General features: G+C 36.5%; 2 protein-coding genes and 1 long non-coding RNA gene across 6 annotated transcripts; 1 reads left to right on the forward strand and 2 right to left on the reverse strand.

Annotated features, from left to right (window-relative positions):
• The first annotated feature begins 2,288 nt into the window (after positions 1-2,288).
• On the forward strand, positions 2,289-15,622 carry msi1b (musashi RNA binding protein 1b). Of its 4 annotated transcripts, none has more exons than XM_057357326.1 (14): positions 2,299-2,440; positions 2,708-2,748; positions 3,600-3,681; positions 3,817-3,901; positions 8,439-8,480; positions 9,096-9,188; positions 11,275-11,323; positions 12,270-12,352; positions 12,442-12,559; positions 12,855-12,935; positions 13,664-13,720; positions 13,876-13,938; positions 14,081-14,235; positions 14,312-15,622. In XM_057357326.1, exons 1-14 carry the CDS (start codon positions 2,382-2,384, stop codon positions 14,369-14,371), a joined length of 1,068 nt encoding a protein of 355 aa, XP_057213309.1. In that variant the 5' UTR covers positions 2,299-2,381; the 3' UTR covers positions 14,372-15,622. The 4 variants fall into 4 exon arrangements, with proteins under 4 accessions (XP_057213312.1, XP_057213313.1, XP_057213309.1 ...); XM_057357328.1 differs by having other exon boundaries at positions 2,305-2,440; positions 14,330-15,622; XM_057357329.1 differs by lacking the exon at positions 13,664-13,720 and having other exon boundaries at positions 2,289-2,440.
• A 456-nt stretch (positions 15,623-16,078) lies between these two features.
• Positions 16,079-17,084, reverse strand: LOC130568617 (uncharacterized). The gene is made up of 5 exons (XR_008964714.1): positions 16,995-17,084; positions 16,663-16,818; positions 16,494-16,531; positions 16,311-16,412; positions 16,079-16,178 (listed from the first exon to the last, which is right to left on the reverse strand). It is a non-coding gene; the product is annotated as an uncharacterized LOC130568617 (long non-coding RNA).
• Positions 17,085-19,453: 2,369 nt separating this feature from the next.
• Positions 19,454-21,743, reverse strand: si:dkey-63d15.12 (uncharacterized). The gene is made up of 6 exons (XM_057357404.1): positions 21,642-21,743; positions 21,177-21,509; positions 20,833-20,991; positions 20,670-20,701; positions 20,481-20,585; positions 19,454-20,353 (listed from the first exon to the last, which is right to left on the reverse strand). The coding sequence occupies exons 1-6, from the start codon at positions 21,682-21,684 to the stop codon at positions 20,255-20,257; spliced, it is 771 nt and encodes a 256-aa protein (XP_057213387.1). The 5' UTR covers positions 21,685-21,743; the 3' UTR covers positions 19,454-20,254.
• Positions 21,744-22,334: the final 591 nt, after the last annotated feature.

Here is a 22,334-nt window from a genome sequence, read left to right on the forward strand (position 1 = left end):
GAATGATCACAGTTTTCTTTTCTGCATGAAGATGCCCAACTAGATTATAAATATAATGTAGAGGAGTGTACCCTGTGTGTTCTAAAGCACAATAGTGTTCAGCTCAGGGCTGCAGTGCATCGCATATTTCCCCTGTACACTAGAATGTGGATAAGCATTCTAGGAGGTTGAGTAATCCTGTAGTGATCAGTGATGGGGTCACATGTTATGATGTGTAGATGTGTGCTGAAGCAGGGACAGGGAGAGATTAGCCATAGCTGGCACTAATTAAATACTTAAGACTCAGCCAATAAGCAGTGAACATGCTGACTAAAGCCTCAGATATACTTTAAGAGCCAGGGAAAAACCTGAACACGTTGTTTCATTAGTATGTTATCCAAATCAATGGGGATGGAACAATAATCTGAAGTATTTTTATAACTAAAGACATGATTGTTTAAATTAAAAGGCACTAAAATGTTTTTGCCATCATTTATTAAATTACATTTCATGTTGGTCTACTAACTTTTTCCTGCATGCTGTTTTTTCATGCATTGAAAGTGAATGGTGACTAAGCTGTCAGCAACTTTTTTACTTTTTTTGTGAACAACAGACTAAAGAATATATGAGAACAACATACAAGTGAGGAAATTGAAAGGAAATTGTGTGTACTATACATTTAATTTGCCATGTTCATTAATCACTCCACTTATATGACACACAGACTGACACTTATAGATATTTGTGCACGAAATGATCCAATCATATTAGAGGACCGGCTAAAGACCTATAGGTAAAAGCAGTAAGGATTATTCTCTTAAATTCACAATGTTACCGCCATATGTTTACATTTCCCTCTAATTGCATTTGTCTATTGCGGGTCCCAAGTGTGTGAATTAGATAGAAGTAGCAGCATGAGTGGAGCAGACAAATCAGGCGCATAAATTCAAGCAGCCCAGCACCCACCGCTTACCCACAATCCTATTATGACATATAAATCTCCAGAAGATCTGGCCAGTTGTAGAGGGCCACTCGGCAATGTGCAGTGGCCTTTTAACCACCTCTCATACATGTCAAATTAGGCTACACAAGCAGATAAATCTGTATTGATTTTGGTGTTCCCCTAATACCAGCTGCTCATATTGCACACGAGTCAGTGTTGATGCGTTTCTCACTATAAGCAACATAGGAATGTTACAAATGAAGAGATTAGCATGTGTTGTCTCTAGGATAACTAAGTGAACTAAGGAAACACTTTGATTTTAAACAATGTTCAAACACATGTGTAAGCCCGCAGTATCTCTAAAGGTAAATATGTACATTCGCAGAATGTATTTATTATAGTTGTCCAAATCAATGGGGATGGAAGAATATCAGAATTCTCAAGTATTTTACAGCATTTCTATAGGGCATGATTGTTTACATTAAAAGGCATCTAAAAATGTTTTATGTATTATCTCTCTAACTTTCCTGTATAACCCATATAATCTTTCTTTTAACAATGCTGACACTGCTGTTTTTTCATATATTAAACGTGAATGGTAACTGAGCTGTCAGCAACTTTTTTCTATGTTTATTATAGTTTTTATATGTAATGCTATAACTGTATTATTGCATGTCTTGCTTGCTTATTTGGATATGTCTACTGTACATGAAACTTCAGTCACACTCTTGGCAATAAAGGTCTTTCTTATTCTGATTCTTCATAATGTCCATCAAGCTAATTTCTTGTAGGCCTATCTCTGTTTGTAAAATTGCTGTAATATAGTTGTTATAGTAACCAGTCAGGTCCGATTAAATCTAGGAGAAAAACTACAAACTTAGTGTAAAACTTAAAACTTGGTGTACAGGAATGACACGTACCTTGGTTACGTTATTTATTTGACAAAATTGTTTGGCAAAATTGAGAAACAACATAATATGATAGCCTATAACAATAGGTTTGAACGAAGATCAAAAACGTCCCTTTTGATCTATGTAGTAAAGCATAAATGTTGTTTATAAATTAACCCTGAGTGAGAAAATTGGTCATTTTTAGCAGTTTCACAAACGGGTGAAAGGAGAATGTGGAATGTGTGCATTTAATAAATAATAAAATGCATAAAATACATAAACAAATTAGTACTGTATAATATTACATAACACTAATTAAACTGACTGACATTTTGTATCCTAAAAAGATATGACCCCAATAAATCACTGACGATCTGATCGTCATGCTACGGAGGAGGGCAATCCACTGACTCCCGGTCAGTTCTCGAGGGGCCCTGTGTTTGGACCAAGAGAGAGGTGGAGTCTTTGGGCTTTGAGCTCTAACTCTAACTCACCCCACGCCAATCCCCCTCGCCACACTTTCTGCCTCCTTTCTCGCACCATACTCGGACGGGACACACAGCCGCGCAATGGAGTCGGAAGGCAGCCAGAGTAACCTGTCCTCCCCGGACTCTCCGCACGACCCTTGGTAAAAAAAAAACATCCATTCTCTCTTCCTTCCATCTCAAAACTTTTACGAGCTTTATAACGTGATGATTTGTAAAGTAACTCAACAAAGAAGGAAAGCGCGTTCGTCTGTGCGCAGCGCATCGCACCTTAGATCCATTCAGATAGGAGAATCACTGCCGTTATGAATGTCTAAAGATCCCGATGGCGCTATTCAATGTCCATTCAGTCGTTTTTATTTATATGCAAACGCACTTGTTGATCGCTCGTTTGTCTTGTTTTCAAACAGCAAAATGTTCATCGGTGGTCTGAGTTGGCAAACCACGCAAGGTGAGTTACAGTTTCAAAAGTATCTCCAAACGTCAGCGCATTTGTCAAGTCATCGTGTCTTATTGAGTTCCTATTCAAATGAAAGGTTAAATAACAGTCTTCTTCAATTGATCAAAGGGTCTAAACTCATTTACTTTATTCATGCAAATATTCTTGTCTTCAAAATCAAATATCGCTTCTCTGTCTTCTTAAAAGCCAAAAACAAGTAGTCAGATAGAGAAAAAGTCCAGTTGGTTGCTGTGTAATTTGGCTTGATCCTTTTATACAAATGCAATACAACAGGTTTAGCCGAGTTGAATGGAACAAAGTTTCACCAACTACTGTCATATGCTGTAGGCTGTGCTTAGTATGTAGGGCACATTGTTGTTTTGAATTACGCCAACGTATTGTTCAGAGGAAATAATAACTCTTAATAGCCTTTCTGTCATCTGATTCTGCCAGGTAGTGTGATCATTTAATAAATGCAAATTTTTGTTTTGTTAAGATATTTGAACACTTAATATGTATTTTTTTGTCGGGTTTCAAGATGTAATACAGAAAAAATACAAATACACAACGTTACATGTGTTTATTTAAATACTGGCTTTTTATAGACAACATAATATAAAGACCATTTCCTTTTTATTCCATAAACCAAATGTACAGAAAAGGTTATTTCTGTTCCACAAAGTGATGATCTCACTCTTCATATTTTACATCATATGATATGAGATCATCTCTTTTGTTGATGTCATCCACTTATTGTTGATGTCATCCATTCAATGTTAGTGTCACCAAGCAATAATCTCTTGTTTTACACACTTCTTAATGTCGAATAGAATTGAATAATGATCGCTGTCCTCCTTTCTCAGAGGGTTTGAAAGACTACTTCTGTAAGTTTGGTGAGGTGAAGGAGAGCATGGTGATGAGGGATCCAGTTACAAAGCGCTCCAGGTAAGGGAACCACCAACCTGACCGGGAAGCCACAGCAAACATACAAAGGCCTCCACAATGGCTTATTAATGGCTGTATTGTCAGTATACACAAAATGGGTGGAGGTGTTGTAATTTCGATCTCCTCTTTGCCTAGGGGTTTCGGATTTGTCACGTTTGTGGACCAAGCTGGCGTGGACAAAGTTCTGGCCCAGACCAGGCACGAGCTGGACTCGAAAACTGTGAGTGTTAACTTCATCAAGTGCTAACCGTCTCCTGTGTTGTGTCAGTCAGACAAAAGGGTTGCTTTATTAGTCTATTTAATGTTTCAAATGCAAGCTGTTAGATAGTGAAGCACATTGATATGGTGGTAATCTTGTATTGATGCCACAGATGCCGTGTATGAATGTGAGGTTTCATGCCTGTTTGGTTTGCGTTTTTGTCAAACAGTTTTTAGGAGGACACGGAGAAAGCGAGAGAGAGAGAGAGAGAGAGAGAGAGAGAGAGAGAAACTTCGAATCTCAGCCTCCTCTTTTCTCAATGAGGTTGTCAGGGAAGCATTCCTATTCTGTGTCAATCACTATGGTAACTAGGGGACCCGGACAGGGTATGCTGGGAGTTGCTGGAAAGCCTTTGTGGTGCCTCGTCTCAAGAGTGCTCACAACACATTAGACTAGAATTTAGATTTTCTCTTATTGAAACTTTCAGATATCCCTCTTATTTATTTCATGTGTTAAAATCTTATTATTTTCTTTAAATATGTGAGTATTTGTAAAATCACAAAGAGACTCGGTCAGGTTAATGATATTATTCAAGTGAAACAATAGGCAATATTCTTCATCAAAACTGTCGGTTACAGTTTAACTCCCACAAAAATAGGAAACTTTGCCGAGTGGTTTCGGGTGTTACGGTGCATCTATTTGCGAGAGTCTTTTTGTCAGTGTTCAGAGCAGGCGGGTCCTGGGACAATGGTGCCCGTTGGTTACCATGGTGATGGTGGAGTCACCCCCCAGGGGGTCAGTGGGGAGGGAGCGGTTAAGGCCTGAAGGAGAAGAAAAAAAACTTTCTCATCTCTCTCTCTATTCTCCCTGTATCTCTCCTTTGAAAGTTTGAGTGAAAAACAGCCGTGCGCTATGGCAACAGGTAGAGCACGGCCCACTGCTGCGAAACTGTTACTGGACATTATTTGTTTGGAATGACCCCGATCAGCTGTTCAGACAAAAATCGAGTCATTGCAGCTCACCTGTGACTTACACAAACAGTTTCCTCAAGCCAACAGGACTGCAAAAGCAGACCTGACCCTTAACTAATACCTACATTACGTGTAAAACGACGGTTCTAGAAAGTGTCCCGTCTTCCACAGCCCGGCTGCTGTGCTGTTTTCTAAGTGCCTCCCCCCTGAGAGAGAGCCAGGGGAACATGAAGGTCTTTGTCCTGCTGTACCTCTATGACTGCGCCCCTGTGAAGGTGCCTTATGGCTGCTCGCCTGGGCCGACTTTAAACTGGAGATTAGCTTAACAAGCTCAGCGTCCGTGGAGGAGGGGAGGCCAGGGAAGAAAAACGGAAATGTTAGGAGCAACACGTAAAAATCGAGATGTTTAATCAGCGGGCTTGTGGAAGGTTCGGGCGGACAGTGCGAGCGTTGTGTGCATGTGTTTGTTTGTAAATGATTGATACACGTTGCATTCACGGTTCCAGCGAGTGACCCCGAAGGATTGACCTGATATGTTAAGTCCATCGACTGGAAATAGTTTTGAGAGGGGAGGCAAGTTTTGCCACTTAAGGACGAATGTTACCATGTATTCCAGTCTGTGTATATTTCGTGAGTGTGTTTAGAATGTATTTAATACTTATCAAAGTGGAGAAAAACGATTTTTTGTACTGTACGTGAAGAGAACAGTTATTTTTAGAGCCACAGAAATATTGACAAGCTTTGAAACACACCCTCACTGTGAATGCCACAAATACAAACATTCAGCTCTGGTACCCAAAGTACTGAATGAACAAACAAAAGTTTGACTTGAATGAATTTCTTAAAATCAACTCTTGTGGAATATATATAATCAAATCTGTTTGAAAAACATTTATTTCATGCTGCAAATACATTTACATATGTTTGTACTTTTTAAAGTCTGTTAAAAGTTAAACTTTTGCAAGTATACCTTAAGTATACTTTAAATATCTTGCATTTAAAGAATAATATTATTCAAACATCATACAATCCGTATCGGATTAATAGTGACATCAAAACACATTTGGGCTTAGTATAAAAAAATGCATATTGTGCCCATGAAGTAATAAATAACGTACTTTCAGTAAGTTTCAAGTGATATGCCAGTAAATATGTTGATCAATGTTAAAGGGACAGTTCACCCAAAAATTCTGTCTTCATTTACTCACCTTCAAGTTGTTCCAAATCTGTATAAATGTCTTTGTTCTGATGAACACAGAGAAAGATATTTGGAAGAATGCTTGTAACCAACCAGTTCTTGGCCACCATTGACCAAACACCTAAAAAACTGTAATTGTACAGATTTTTTCATGTATTCTTTTTAATACGGTAAAAAAACTTACAATTACAGGAAAAAGACCACAAATTTACAAGAAAAAAAGGAATACATGTAATTTTACTGGAAAATTGCTATTTTATTGTTTATTTCTGGTTCCCCAGCTGCCGGAAAATTTCAAATTTTTTAATGGATTTTTTTACAGTTTATTTTTAAATATACGGTCCAAAACCGTCAAATTGCAACAACAAAAGAGGCCACAAAATCACAAGAAAAGCGGCGAAAACATGTAATTTTACAGGGTTTTTTTCGGGGTTTTATTTTTTACAGAGTAGTAGGAAAAAAATGTTTGATACGTTTTTATGTTCTGTGTAACACAATAGAAGATATTTTGAAGAATGACAGAAAGCAAAAAGTTCTGGGGCACTTTTGACTACCATTGTCATATTTCCTACTATGGTAGTCAATGGTGGCCAAGAACTGGTTGGTTACAAGCATTCTTCCAAATATCTTTCTCTGTGTTCATCAGAACAAAGACATTTATACAGATTTAGAACAACTCGAGGGTGAGTAAATAATGACAGAATTTTTATTTTTGGGTGAACTATCCCTTACTTTATATGAAATAAATGTATTTTAAATGTACTAGGGAAATAACAGTGTCTCTTACGTGAATGTGTTATACAAGTAAACTAAGTAGATGCGATAAATGTAACCAAGTATTTAACATTCAGGGCATTTAAAGTAAAAATGAAAGAATCCACAAATGACCAAATATCTTAAAGAAACATCACCAGCTTTCATTACATTTCAATGTCTCCTCACCTGTTTATCCCAAATAAACAATAATGTGTTTTGTGTGACCACACATTTTATCCTCAGCTTTCCTGTCATGTGCGTCGGTGCCTGTATGTTGATTTTGTTTGTGTGTGTGTGTGTGTGTGTGTGTGTGTGTGTGTGTCTGTTTGTTTGTTTTTGATTGTGCACAGGAGTGGTGGCGCCTCAGCAATGTTGTGGACCCGAGGTGACTATCAGTGTAGTCTAGAAACTATAGACCTAAACCGTAGCATCTGCATAAGATCTCTGTTCAGATTAGCTTAGCCTCTTCATTTTACTCTCTAGATTTCACAATGAAACTCTGTTACTCCTAGTCTGAGTTTTGGTAATGGGGAGACTCTGGTAAACTGCTGTAGTTTATCTCAGAGGTGCTAGCTCTTTAGCGTAGTCCTACTCGAACCCTCTCTCGGACAGACTAATCATTTATTGCTGCTAGAGCTGTACTGCCTACTTTACTGTCTTCTAGATTTTAACCTCAGTACAGCATGATGTAGACTAGTGTTTGGTAAATAGTTTGACTAGAAATGTATGATAGAAATGTAATGACTAATATAGAGGTTTTGAGTATCTGTAATCTAGTATGTCTACTGGTGCCGGTTTAATTTTCTGTTCATACTCTCTCAGATTACACAAATGTATATTTTAGCTTCTCATTTACAAAATTACAGTACACTTGAATTTTTAAGGAGCTGAACATCAACTATTTTGTACTGATAACATGTCACCATTAAACAAAAACAAAACCAATGTAAACTATAAAACAAACAAGAACGAAAGAATCAAAAGGAAGAACTAACGATAAATCAAAAGGAAGAAATACATGCAAAAACAAACAAACAAAATATTTGTGTTTGACTGTCAAAAGAGTGTGTGGGTCAAGGATGCTCTTCTGCTTGAACCTTCTGCGCTTTCCAGCCGATCTTCCTCCAAACGAAACATGGTTGTGGTGTTTCTGAGTGTTTTTTTCTGTCACTTAGTGATGTTTATGGGAAAGCTGACCCTTCTTTTGTCCTGTACACACGGTCACAGGTGGCTCTGACAGCCTCTTCTGTCAAGTCAAAAAGTCTTCCATTCCACTTGTCTCTCCTAGAAACCTGTAAACTTTCAACCCCCATTTCTCTAGTGTGTGTGTGTGTGTGTGTGCACTCACTGTCGCTGTTTTTGGCATTTCTCAACACTCTTTTTCTGAGCTCTCTGCATGAATGTACCATCGTTCAGACAAACACAGCGTGCAGTTAGTGTTAATAAGACGAACAGGCAGACACCAACTGAAACCAGAGCTCAGAGGATGTGAGCAGAGCCCTGAAGATGTCAAGGTTCCTTCAGGGAAACTCTCACGGATGTTCTCATGTACAGTCCGCGGTGTGCTGGTGTCAATGTTCCTCTTTCTCCAAAGTTTCTAAACTAGACCCTTTCCTCTCAACCTCTCCTCTAGATTGACCCGAAAGTCGCCTTCCCGCGACGGGCCCAGCCTAAGGTAAGTGTATGAACAAACATGAGCCAAGTTAACCTGTTTGATGGACTTTTTGTACATACAGCACCACTTAAAAGTTTCTATTGATCTTAAAAATATTGCAATCTCAAGGTGGTATGCTTTAATGTCTGAAATTACTTTTGTAGACAAAAAATGTAACTGTGCCAACATATGAATTTCTTTCATTTGAAAACAAAAATCTTATTTAAAGAAATGACTAAATAATGAAGAAAAATCATCCAATAAGAGCCCTAAATAGAGGGGAACTCCTTCAATACTCCTTCAAAAGCTTCCCAGGGTGAGACTTCAAGTAGCTAAATGATAAAATGCCAAGAGAACGATTTTGTAAAAATCTAGTCGGAGGGTGACTACTTTTGAAAATGATTGAAAATATAACATAGCTTTGATATATTTTAGATGCTTTTAGTCACAACATAATTCCCACTGGTACAATTGTGCTACTCTATTTTCAATGAGTTTACTGTTATTCTAAAAGGTGAAAAAATCTAAATAAGAAAGAGTAAGTTTTCCAAACTTTTGACTGGTACTGTATATAATATCCATCTTACAGTTTTTGATCTTATTTTTGTCACCTGATCACCCTGTCTCGCTTTTCAGTTGGTGACTCGAACAAAGAAAATATTTGTTGGAGGCCTGTCGGTGAACACAACTATTGAAGATGTAAAACAGTACTTTGACCAGTTCGGAAAGGTAAGCGGGCTTCAAAAACTGATGGCATTATGGGATGGTATAATAAAAATAATGTTTGAGTTAAAACGAGAGAAAAAATCATTTGTACAGAGTGAAATTGGAGCCTGTTTTGTACAGAAGCGTGAAAGAGGAAGCAGGATAAGCGTGGAGATGCTTACAGAAAGAGTTGGGGTAGAGTTTGAGAGTTTGAAGGGGTGAGTTTTGTTTGGAGGGGAAGGTGGGGGAGATTACTTGAATTTGAATTAATCTGATGGAACAGCTGCTCCTGCCCTCGGCCCCCCTCCTAGCCGGTTACCACGGTGACCCTGCCCATCCATTGTCCCCAAGTAATTTAGCGGGCAAAGGGTTTTGTGTTTGGGGTGTGTGTGTGTAGGAGAGAGAAAGAAGCAGAGGCTGCGTGTTTGTGGGGGGGTTGAATGTTCATAACTGAAGTAATACAACAATAGGTCCCCGAAAAGTGACGTACGGATGAAATACAATGCTAATATGTCTCAAATGTGAGCGTCACTCTTAAATTTTAGTTTGTGAGTGATTTGGATGCAAAACTTTGGGTAAAAAAAGATTTCAGCATTCTTGAGCCATACTTGAGTGTGGAATGCAGAGAGAGAGAGAGAGAGAGAGATGATAGTTTCAGCCACCCGGGGAAGTTGCAGATTAGTTTGCCTCACTGGCCACTTTGTGTGTTGGCCTGGTTTGGACAAGAGATGGAGTGAAAAAGAGAGAGAGAGCGATGAAGAGAGAAAAACAGATAGAATGAGACCGCAACTATACTGTTGGGATGGATTTACTTTTTTATAACTATTGTGTTGCTGTGAGTATCTGCTGATAGAAAGACTGTCTGCTTATGTTTCATATTCTGTACTGAGAAGATTTCTTTTTCACCGACAAAACTCTAAGCTTGACCTTTACCTCTAACCTGTAGGTTTAAGCTGTTTAGAGATGTCTGTCAGTGTACTCGCTGTGACGCACATTCACACACACAAGACAAATAAAATATTTCACTCAATACTTCTAGCAAAAATCAGACGAGTCTATTTCTACCTGATCTTCCCTTTAAAGATCTCACAAAGTCAGAATTTGAGTTTTGTAGCTTTTAGACATGCCCAAACTTGTTGTATTTGTTTGTGTACTCTTTAAAGTCGACTAAATTTACTGCATGCTTTCAAAATGTACAGCTTGTCTCTACTAGGAAAAAATAACAAAATATGGATTTATCCTATAAAGAGACTTTTATAAAACCAGAGGCTCTCTAAAATGAGGATGTCCCCGCAATAATAACACCTGCAACCGTTGGGCATGGTTGTGAGTGACATAACACAATAAAAACAAGATCTTTCTATATGCCCTGCCAAACCGTCCCGTTTGAAAAGAACATGAAACACAGCACCTAAATTTATAAACCATTAAAAATATAAATTGACTTATTGGTACAACCTAATATACCTCAATCATATGCAATAATATCTGTCAATTATTTAAAGGAATAGTTCACCTTTATAATGAAAATTCTGTCATCATTCACTCACCTTCATGTCATTTCAAACCTGTATGACTTTCTTTTTTTCTGCCAAACACAAACGATATTTTGAAAAATGTTGGTTACATAAAACCGTTGGTCCCCATTGACTTGCATTGGTTTTGTGTCCATAAAATAAAAATCAATGGGGACCGACACTTTTTAGGGACCAACATTTTTCAAAATATCTTCTTTTGTGTCTTGCAGAAGAAAGAAAATCACACAGTTTTAAAATGACAATAGGGTGAGTAAACGATGACAGAATTTTTATTATGAAGGTGAAAAAAATATGTTGTAGTGTGTGCGAGTGTCTATTTAGTGAACTCTGTGCAGTCTTTATTAGGGCTTTATATTAAATCATATTCATAATTAGTGTTATTGTTTATTTTTACATGAGGTCTGTTGGACCGCTATTCAATGACAGTTAAAAATGTGGAGACTATATTTTTGTGAAGGGTTTGACTAAAGCACTTCATGTGTTTCTCTGGTTATTCAAGCCACTTTGCATTTGAATGTTTAGATATATTTAGATAATTAAGATCATTTCTGAATTTCTTTCTCTGCTTACAGGTGGATGATGCAATGCTTATGTTTGACAAAACAACCAACAGGCACAGAGGTAAATTGCAGTCAATCATTCTCTTTCATTAAAGTGATAGTTCACCCAAGTATGAACATTCTGTCGTCATTTACTCACTCTCGTGTCATTGCAAACCTGTTTGACTTACTTTCTTATGCAGAGCACAAAAAGATATTTTGAAAAATGATGGTAACCAAGCAATAGAAGTACATACAATAGAAGTGAATGGGTACCGCCCATTTTTCAAAAAATTTAACTGGGCGATTCAACTGCAGTTTTTCTGGCCATTTTTCTGATTCTCCTTCTTTAACCTGCTCTAATATGTCTCCTCTCCATGGCCCTTCACCCTGAGCTCTATAGGATAAGCGTTAGGTGAGGAGAGAGATTGAATAATTAGTGTGTTAGTTAATCAGGGTTTAGACTAAAACCTCCTTAAGCGTTCTTCCATCCCCCCCGCACGGGTTCTACAGCACATCGATTATGACAGCTTGCACGGCTTTCAACCCTGCAGAGACAGACCAGGATTCTGAGAGAGCAGCACTTCAGATGAGAGAAGCAAGTGTTTGTTAAAAGAAAATCTAGAGTAGACACATGAAAAAAAACAACTACAGAAATAAAGGTAGTTGTACAGAATTTTTGTCTAAAGTGGCATATACCAAAAATATGCTTGGCATTTGCTTATAAGTTTTCTCACCGAATTGTTTTTATTACATATAACAATCTGGTCTTTTTTTAGTTTTTTTTATGAATTATTAATGTCAGATCCCCCCAAATTCACAAAAACATCCTAGCAAAGTACACACAGGTGTAGTTCATCACATTTACAATGGACATGTTCAACTAGCAAGTGTATACCATATACAGTACATATTTAAACCAATAAATTGGTTGGATTATAATTGAACGCCAATCAACAAATGTAAAATGAGAAAATACATGATTTTCTATAATTATGGCTGAAAAATGGCATCTTTCTCTTCTTCAGGTTTTGGATTTGTGACCTTTGAAAATGAAGATGTGGTGGAGAAAGTCTGCGAAATCCATTTCCACGAGATCAACAACAAGATGGTGAGTCACTGTTATGAAACCCCATTTTGTTTTTATTAGTTTATTAGCTTTTTTCAATACTGACTGATGTACTTTCTCTCTATTAAAAGGTGGAATGTAAGAAGGCCCAGCCCAAGGAAGTGATGTCACCCACAGGCTCCTCAAGGGGTCGTGCACGTGTGATGCCTTATGGGATGGACGCCTTTATGCTTGGGATTGGAATGCTGGGTAAGATTGTGTCTCCAAACAGCCCATTACAGAAAAGAATAAAGCGTTAATCCAAGTAACTCAAAGTTAGTGTGGAGTCTACTGCCCTCTAGTGTTCAGAGTGAAAAGTGCTGTCTGCACAGGCCTGTACTACTGTACCTACTTGTACTATCCAAATTGACTTTTAAACTAATAATATAACATTCATTCAATTAATGAGCAGAGGACATATGGTTATATTTGATATAATTAACTGTAATAAAGTTTTGCCTACCGTTTAGGAATTGACACTAATCTGTATTATATGTTTTCTCAGGTTATCCAGGGTTCCAGGCAGCTACATACGCCAGTCGCAGCTACGCTAGTCTTACACCAGGATACACATATCAGTTCCCTGGTAAGGCTCAATGTGAAGTCCCTACTGTACATAATATTATGTTAGGTGTGTCTGTAGAACTTTTCACACATACTGTGGGTAGGTAACATATAACAAATAGGATTTTCTTCTCCCCCTGCAAAGTTTTGCTTTTGAAAACACTCAGGAATAACATCCAATGCCAGAAATTAAATTTCACATTTTAGTTCAAATGATCTAATTGCATGTTAGTAACAGCCAACATTAGGCAACATACGCTGAACATTTTTTACACTAGGGACAAACCCATTCATTGGGTCATGAATTAATATATGCTTGTTTCAATCCATTGTTGGGTCAAATGTGGACATTTTTTAGGTTAATTTAACACAAATGTTGGGTTTGTCCATTTTTGACCCAAGCATGGGTTGAAAATGTATCTGAATTTGAAACTGTTATAGATGGTGACCACTGGTAAAAAACTTTAAATGTTTTCAAAATGGAAATTTTGTTTGTGGAAAACTCCTAACAAATATGACATTTTTTTAACCACTGCATTTAAATCACTCAAATGCATAAACACTTAACACACACATCTTTCATAGCTGCTTGTAAATCTCAGGGGGGGGGTGCTGTCTGTGGTCTCAGACTTTCTATGTGCATTTAATGTCTGCCTGCTTACATCTTGTTTAGTAGCAAGTGCCTCTTACCCTGTAGTGCTTGTCAATGCGTGTATGTTTAAAAGCTTTTTGTGTTTATCTCTATTCTAGAATTCCACTTAGAGAGGACCCCCCTTCTGACTTCACCCCACCCCCCTGAGCTCACAGGTTAGTTATTCAATGAGCTTTACAAGCAGCTGGTCACCACATTCCAACAGCATAAAGTGATATAGCTGCACCACCAAAAATAAAATAGTCTATGCTCATTCACGTCGGTTCTTTCCTGTTTGTTTCTTCTCTTTGCACCTCTACCTGCTTTACAGCCATTCCGCTGACAGCGTACAACCCCATGGCGGCGGCGGCCGCAGCAGCAGCTGTGGTCAGAGGTACAAGACTGTTCTTTTTTCAGCATCCCACACGCGACCTGTGCTCAGGAGATGAGCTGATACGTAAATGTGCTCATCGCTCTTCAGCTGTGCTATATATCTTTATCGAATTATTAAAACCACATGGTTATCTCTATTCTAGGCTCCACTCCTTCTCGCTCAGCTGGGTTTCTGGGTACCAGCAGTCCCGGGCCGATGGCAGATTTGTATGGAACGGCCAGTCAGGAGTCAGCAGTGGGCAGCTACATCAGCGCTGCCAGTCCTGCTCCCAGCACTGGATTCAGTCACAGCCTCGGGGTGAGCCAAACAATTCAATAAAATCGTTGTTTTATTTAATTAAGAGAACGTTTTGCATCATAACTTTCTGTTTAAGACGTGTTTTTCTTTACAGGGCCCTCTGATTGCTACGGCATTCACTAATGGCTACCACTAAAATGTATGAGGTACAATAATGATTGTTGTTTTTATGTCTTCCTGAAATCTCAAGGAAGGTTTTTTGTAAGTGGGGCGATTGATATCAATCAAAAATAATAATGGAAGCCCTGCACGTGCCGGGGTTCTATTTCTATTTTTTAAAACATTTTTAAATGGTTTTGAATTGGATGGGTCAGCATTAAGCCAGGCACATATTCATGTGATGGCGACTGCAACATTATTAACGTGATGTGACATGTTTCCTGTTTTGTGAATTACTGTCATATCAGGGTCTAGATTAACTCCCGGTTCCTCTTATATAGAGATAAACCTGTAAATACATTTGATGAGTTCTCTGTTTAACAAGATAACATCTTAGTGTCATTTTAATTCGTTTGGCTTCTTTTCTGAATATTTTGTTTCTCTTTTGTTTTGAGTCTTTGTCTGTTTTTGTGATGACACTATACACGTGTTGTAGGTTTGTAATTGTAGAAACATCTTTGCTGTCCTGCAAGAGCAATAATCTGCCACATCTATGTGGATCTTTGTAGTGTATTTAAATCACATAAATCATTAGGGACATTTTCTGCAGAAGTATATAGTATGATGGGATATCAAAATGTATATTTTGTTAGTTCTGCAAACTGCATTTAATACTTTGATCAGGAAAATAGAAGGATTTACAATGAGGACATATTTCTCAGACTTAGTTTCAACCTTGTTTGTGTAAAATATTGTACATACTGTCTTTTTGAGATCCGCATTCCGGATCTGTCGATGTGATGAGAATGAGTGTTTTACACTCAAGAACACAGACACATGATAATCTTTGTGTCCTAAAAGTTTTTTCATGATTTTAAGAACTTGAACTTGTTTTGTTCAGTGTATTTTGACAGAAGGCAAAGTGAATGATGCTACTATTGAATGAGTGTGAAATGTGAATTTTTGGAGTCCTGGTGTAATGTATTTTTTCAGTAAGATGACCTAAAATGTGAATTGTAACCCCTTTCCCCACAACTTTTACTTTGTTTTGACCATGTCCATGCGCAATTTCATTGATCTCTTTTCGAGGTTTTCAAGTCTTGTTATGATTGGGTTATAAGAATACTTCAATTAACTGAAGATTCACAACTGGTATATAGCAACACTAATATAACAATATGTTTTTATGAAGTAAACAGAATGCCTGTTAAAACTGAAAGTATTAATGTTTCTTGTTTGAGATCTTGTTTGAAAACCCTTTCTGAAAAAAATAAAAGGAAAAAGGAACGTTTTTTTTATTCATGTGTGGCTTTACTTCTCAGAGACGATTAATTACTTTTTATAAAAGAAAATACTAAACACATACACATACATAGACATCTGCATGCACAGCACACTGATGAAAATGAAAAAAGTTCTGTCAGGGTGAATCTGTTTTCTTCTGTTATAAAATGGGACTTTAGGTCAATAAATATAGCAAACCTTATCTGTTTTGTCAATTAAAAGTTCTTTTTGCATGCTGTATATTGCTTATTTTACTCTATTTTAAAATATTAAAAATCAACATTAGAATAATTAAAATATGAGTTGACAGAACTTCCATCTTTATTCATATTAATAGAACCTATTTGAAGTAAAAGTATTTTTTGGAATAGTTTCAGAATATCTCTGTATTCTTTTATTTTAACAAAGCATTGATTGAAAGAAGTTACAATGAACAAAATTCAGACCAAGTTAAAATGATGCTCTAGAAAATTCAAACTTCATCCTTTGGTTCACTCGTCATGTGAACCTCAAAGTATATCACTGATTCTCAGTACAGGTCACTGTGATGTGTACCAAAGCTGCACAAAGAATTGCAATATAATTATTCCATCTGGTTATTTTAATTAGAAAAATAAAACCGACCAGGCCTAGGAATCGATTAAGGAATACAGAATAAAAAATTTTAATTTAGAAAAAATCTTAAAATTTACCTCATTTCTTACTTGAGGACCACATCACATTTGGAATGTAGTATAAACAACAGACGTGACAGTTTCGCAAGTAACAGGATACTGTGATCCAAACCTTGCCACCTGAAAGTAAAAAAACGTCCTCAATATTACTGCTGTCTTCATATAAAATGAATTAGGAATTAAGAAAAAAAAGAAACTCACTAGAGCTCCTTTTGCTGTAAGTTCAGTTCTACAATGTACTAGATACATAAAAAAACATGAAATACACTTGCACTTGACAATGATTCAAACAGAGTGAATATAATTTATTTTAAATGGAAAATGAAACATCTGATAGACCCCTTAAAATGGTCAAAGAAATATGACTTACTGTTGTAATATCTGAAAATGACTAAAATCAGCATGAAAACCAGCATGAGAATTCCCAACCCTAAAAGTGACGATTTTGTTATTCTGTCTTCCGAGGGATTTACTGGATTTGAAATGGTCAAAGAACTTGGTGTGGTTACATGTGATGCACTGGCAACTACAAATGATAGACGAACACATTAGATTAGGAACAAATATCACATTCTGATAGATTGGACTTCTAACAGACAAATGTTAAGGACCAAAATAATAATTATTGTTTATTACAAAAGCCATAAGCATTGTTTCACTACATTCGTAAAATATTATAAAAATGTTTAGTGCAAATCTCACCACATGTGTCCCCTTTTCACGTATGGGTATGTCTTTTGACACCTTGCAGAAGTAAATGCCACTATGATTTGGATGTATTGAAGGTGTCGCATTGAATCTCACATTTACTCTACATAATCGATGCTAGGAAGTATCAAATGTTTCAGAGCTGACGATGAGATTATTTTTGAACCATAAAACAAAGATTTGCTCTGATCTTGAATCCGCTTCAATGTAACAGTTAATGCTCACATTTACCCCTTATACTTTCTCAGGTGTTTGCCGAACAGACCCAATACAGGAACAAAACCTGATTAATAAAAACACAGTTCTCATTAGACTAATTAGAGTATTATATTTCATTACTTATACAACTTGTTCATTATTCCATAATTCAGACAAATAGCCCAAAAAAAACACTTACATACATGTAAGGCAGATGATTATAGCAAGAGCAAAGTGATTGATTATTTTAACTAAACAGCACAAATTGTCTGTCTCACACATTAGCAGAGGCAGGTGTTTATATGAGTCAGTAGAAACAAAGCGTCTCATCTGCATCACATGCTCCTATGACACCCACAGACAGATTACTTTTTTGCAACATTTTCTTCCTACCTCCTAACACTTTCTGCTGTGGTAACATTAGTATTTGTTTGTTTGTTTATTCATATTCAAGTCCATCCTTTCAGTAACTCAAAGCTCACACAGATGTACAGTAGTTCAACTTCACACATTTACGATGGACATTACACAACAGCAAGTGTCTAAATTTATTATGTCCTTAATATCCTTTATAGTGTAGATTTTATGTTACATTTCAACAATGTTTTTTGCTTAAAATCGGGTGTTTGCGCTGTGTTTGTTGTAAAGAAATGCCACTTGTTTTGTATATACCTTTGACCTTTGATAATGAAGTTGCAGTGGAGGAAGTCTGTGAAATGTCTTTCCACAAGATCAACAACAAGATGGTGAGAAGTGCAAAAAACAAATAAACAAAATCTCTCTCTTCTGTATTTTTGTTGTTTGTTTGTTTGTTTTAGCAGGTGTATTGCTGCTTATACTATAAACTTTCTAATGTATATTACAAATATGGTTGGCCTTTATTAAAACTGGCTTGTGTTGTTCCCCATATAGACTTCTGTTATACATTAATAAATGTTACTCTAACAATGGGGAATAAAGTGATGTCACCCACAGACTCTACAAGGTTACATGTGATGCCTATGGGATGGATGCTTACATGGGATTGGAATGCTGGGTTCCTTAACAGCCCATTACAGGGAAGATTAAAGAGCAAATTTATTTAAAAAATTTAAAACTAAAAAATGAGGATTTAATCTGTGTGGAAAAAAAGTACACTTTTAAAATGAAATTCAAATGAGTCCAAATCTACACAAAAACATTTTCAAACATACACAGACATATTTTAATTAATCTTGTAAATCTTAGGATGGCCATCTAAAACTGTGCAGTTGAGCTTTACAAGCATCCCAACAGCATAACGTGAGATTACTAATAAAGATATGAATGCTGTGTGTTTCAGCAACACAACCCAAAAACACAGGTAATCTTGCAAGATAGCAGTACCGCACTTGCCTTTACCCTATGTGATGATAAACTGTGGTCAGCATAAGTAAAATAGTTGGTGCTCACGAACGTCTCTTCTTTCCTGTTTGTTACTTCTGTTTGCATGTGAATGTTTTTGTAGCCATTCCTCTAAAAGCACATAACCCTATGGTGGCGGCCACAGCAGCAGCAGCTGTGGTCAGAGGTATGAAAACATTTGTTGTTTTTGCATCCCACACATGACCCATACTCAGGAAATGAACTGACACCCAGATGATCTAAAATAAGTTCTCAGTTTGACAAGATAACATCTTGGTGAAATTCTGTTTAATTTATTTGGCTTCTTTCTTAATATTTTGTGTCTCTGTTGTTTTGAGTGTTTTTGTGACATGCATGTGTTGTACGTCTGTAGAATTGTAGAATACTCTTCACAGTGCAAGAACAAAAATCTGTCACATGTATATGTGGATCTTTGAAGTGTATTTAAAAGACAAAAAACATTAATATATAATATGATGGGATATCAAAATGTATATTGTCTTGGTTTTGCAACTGGATTTAATACATTGATCATGAAAATAGACAGATTTACAATAAGAACAGGTTTTTAAGACTTTTAGTTTCAACCTTGTATGTGTAAATTATTGTATATGTTTAATATTGTAAAAATACTTATCTGAATTCTGGAAAGTGAACTGAATAATTCTGTATTAAGTGACTGTATGTGTGGAAGATGATTTAAAATGTGAATTGTTACCTACTTACGCATTGTCCTTGACATTACTTTAACCAATTTTATTTACCTAATTTTTATAAACGACTGAATAGATTATTTCAAGTATCAATGACACTTGAGAAATTCTATATGACTTATAAAGTATGATGTGACAGTAATTTTGCAGGTTCTTTTTATTCACATTTGGCTTTACAGCATAAAAGACTTCGCCCACAGTGTGTCATTGATTCGCTCTCATGAGAGCAACAAAATCACCCACACACCTAAATCTGTACACCAGTTCACACATGTAAATTAAAATAGAATGAAACTAAAATTCTGCCAGGGTGAGCTTTTTGAGGTATGTCAAATGCTCGGGGCTTTATGATCACTGAATGGTGTTATTAATCTTTTACGATATCTGTTTAGTCAAACAATACTTGATTTTTTCTCAGCTTCTTGTATAATGTTTTTGCATTACTATCAATATGAAAAATTAACGTAACTTTAAATGATACATTGTTAAAAATAACAGTTAACACCGTTTTTAAAAACACATTTTATTCAGACATATTGGGCAGGTGTGGACTGTGCTAGTTTAACTATAGCTGTTTTACTGTATTGCTATTTACATCAACTCTAAACCAGTTTGTTATCAGTGCAACAGAGAGCTGATGTAAAAATAAACATTAAAAACGAAGAAAACACTTGCTGTGGTGCTAAGAATTAAACTTTGCTGCATAGGGTTATTATTATTAGCTGAGTGTTTATTTAACTCTTCTTATCTGTCATTTCTTGACTGAGTGGGTGAATCTACAGTCCTACGCTGATGAGAAAAGAAGAACTCAATTGTGCTGCATCATGAACACAATTCATTAAAAACAAATGAAGGAAAACAACTGTACCTTCATATAATCATTACAAGCTTTATAACAAATAGTTTCTATCTTAAAGAGATTATAGTGAACAAAATTCAGTCCAATGATGCTTAGAAAAATCACCCTTCCTCGTTTCTTTTACTCTTTATGCGGACCTCGGAGTATGTCACTGACTCTTCAGTACAGGTCGCTGTCACGGGTACCAGAGCTGCACAGTTCTAAACAAGTCATAATATAAATATTACATCTACAGTATACATATATTATATAACTGTGTGCTTTCTATACTGAGCAACAAGCAACAAGCAACAATCAACTTAAATTACAGCATCAATTCATATTTACCTCATTTCTTGATTTTATGCCGTCTCGGTTTTCTGAAACATTTACTGCAGCATAAACAACAATGTCAGACCTGACTGAATGCTGTGATCCAATTGTAGCATCATTCTGAGAGAAAAATAAGAAAACTACTATATAAATAATATAACATTCACATAAACTAAAAAGACAGAAAACATGAAGACCACTTACTATTTTTTCTTTACGGTCTCTTCTGCAGTGTCCTAAAAACATGCAAAATTTACACTTAGACACTAAAATTAACTATAATAAAATAATTTCCTTGCCTAATTTGAATTTTACTTTTAACAGCCCAAACCATACTTGCTGATAGAGTTAAAACAATTATACCTACCTTTGTAATATATGTGAATGACAAAGGCAATGCAGACAATCAGCAAGATAATTCCCAATCCTGAAAGTGACCATTTCATCACCGTGTCCTTAGAGGAATTCACTGGACTTGAACAGGTCAAATGTTGACTTGGTGTTGTCCCAATTTGTGAACTATTCACTGCAAGTTATAATGTTTGAGATTGAGGGTATTAACAGCAGTAAAAGATTGTTCAGCATGGGAATAGTCAGCACTTTTGATGGCATATTTTAAGAGCAAAATGAAACATTGGCCATTACATACTTTCTAAAACAAAATACATTTTTTATAAAATTCTAAAATAAAAATACTAATTTAGAGCTCACCAATATATAAATGTGTTCCCTTCCCGTATACCGTTTCAAGTGTGGGTATATCTATCGATACTTTGCAGTAGTAAATGCCAGAATGAATTGGACGTATTGAAGGCAAGTGAAGTGTTGCGTTGATAATTTCAGTTCCAGTTGATAATCGATGAGTAGAATGAGTAAAATTTTTACCAGTGACAGTGAGATTATTTTTTGACAACACGACTAAAATTCGCTCCGATCTTGAATCTGTTTCAATGTAACAGTTAATGGTCACATTTTCCCCTTCAGTTGTGTGAATTTTCTCAGGTGTTTGCCGAACAGACAGTCCCAATACATGGACAAAAAGGCCTGATAAAAAAACACAATTCTCATTAGATATAATGCTGTTTTATCACATATATTCCAGGTCATCCAAACAATGCAAATAATATCAGCATGGACCATCGCTGAAAATAACACACAAAGACATAGTCTACATACCTGTGTGAAAAATGATGAAGAGGAGAGCAAAGGGACTTTTCATTTTATCTAAACTGCACAGACGGATTGTTTCACATGTAAGCAGTGGCAGGTGCTTTTCAATTTCCTGTGTGATGTATCCTGTCAAGAGCTCATCTGCACAATCTCTTGTCTGTGTTGACACTTGAAGTCCATTTATTTTTACCCACTATAAAATGTCTGGCACCTCTTGCAATATTTAGTGTCCGACAGAACCTTGCATAACATTGGTTTGATCTTTATCTTTATGAATGAAGCATATAGGTTTCGCGATGTATTTTGATTTAATACGTCAATTCAGCGCATCAGCGTTCGTCTGGTAGGTGCAATGCAGCGTTCGTCCTGTAGGCCTCGCTGTTCTCCTCGCTGTAGTGCTGTGCAAAAATCGTGGGAAAATTGCCAGTGTGCATTTCTTGGCAGCCTTGTAATGTGATTTTGGGGCCATTATCCACATGGCTTTATAAGTAACATTAACACTCACTTCTCCCTTTGACAGATAATGGCAAGATGGGCAAGTAGACAGACCTTGTTTTTTCTTTACTTGCCTCTCCTCTTACATCTTACAGTACATCGCTGCAATGTCTTGCACACATTCCCTCGCCCTCTCTCAGTCTCTCTCTCTCTCTCTTGCTCTCTCTCCACTTTTTCCTCTCTGAAGTAGGATAGTGTTCAGCC

The sequence above is a fragment of the Triplophysa rosa genome, linkage group LG17, assembly GCF_024868665.1.
Source record: "Triplophysa rosa linkage group LG17, Trosa_1v2, whole genome shotgun sequence".
In the NCBI taxonomy this organism is placed as follows: domain Eukaryota; kingdom Metazoa; phylum Chordata; class Actinopteri; order Cypriniformes; family Nemacheilidae; genus Triplophysa; species Triplophysa rosa.

Coding starts and splice junctions, on each gene's coding strand:
- msi1b (XM_057357326.1), top strand. CDS start 2,382: ATGGAGTCGGAAGGCAGCCAGAGTAACCTGTCCTCCCCGGACTCTCCG. Junction 2,441..2,707: donor GACTCTCCGCACGACCCTTG/GTAAAAAAAAAA, acceptor GTTTTCAAACAG/CAAAATGTTCATCGGTGGTC. Junction 12,560..12,854: donor GCTTGGGATTGGAATGCTGG/GTAAGATTGTGT, acceptor ATGTTTTCTCAG/GTTATCCAGGGTTCCAGGCA.
- si:dkey-63d15.12 (XM_057357404.1), bottom strand. CDS start 21,684: ATGAAAAGTCCCTTTGCTCTCCTCTTCATCATTTTTCACACAG. Junction 20,992..21,176: donor GGGAACACATTTATATATTG/GTGAGCTCTAAA, acceptor TATAACTTGCAG/TGAATAGTTCACAAATTGGG. Junction 20,702..20,832: donor CATTCACATATATTACAAAG/GTAGGTATAATT, acceptor GCATGTTTTTAG/GACACTGCAGAAGAGACCGT.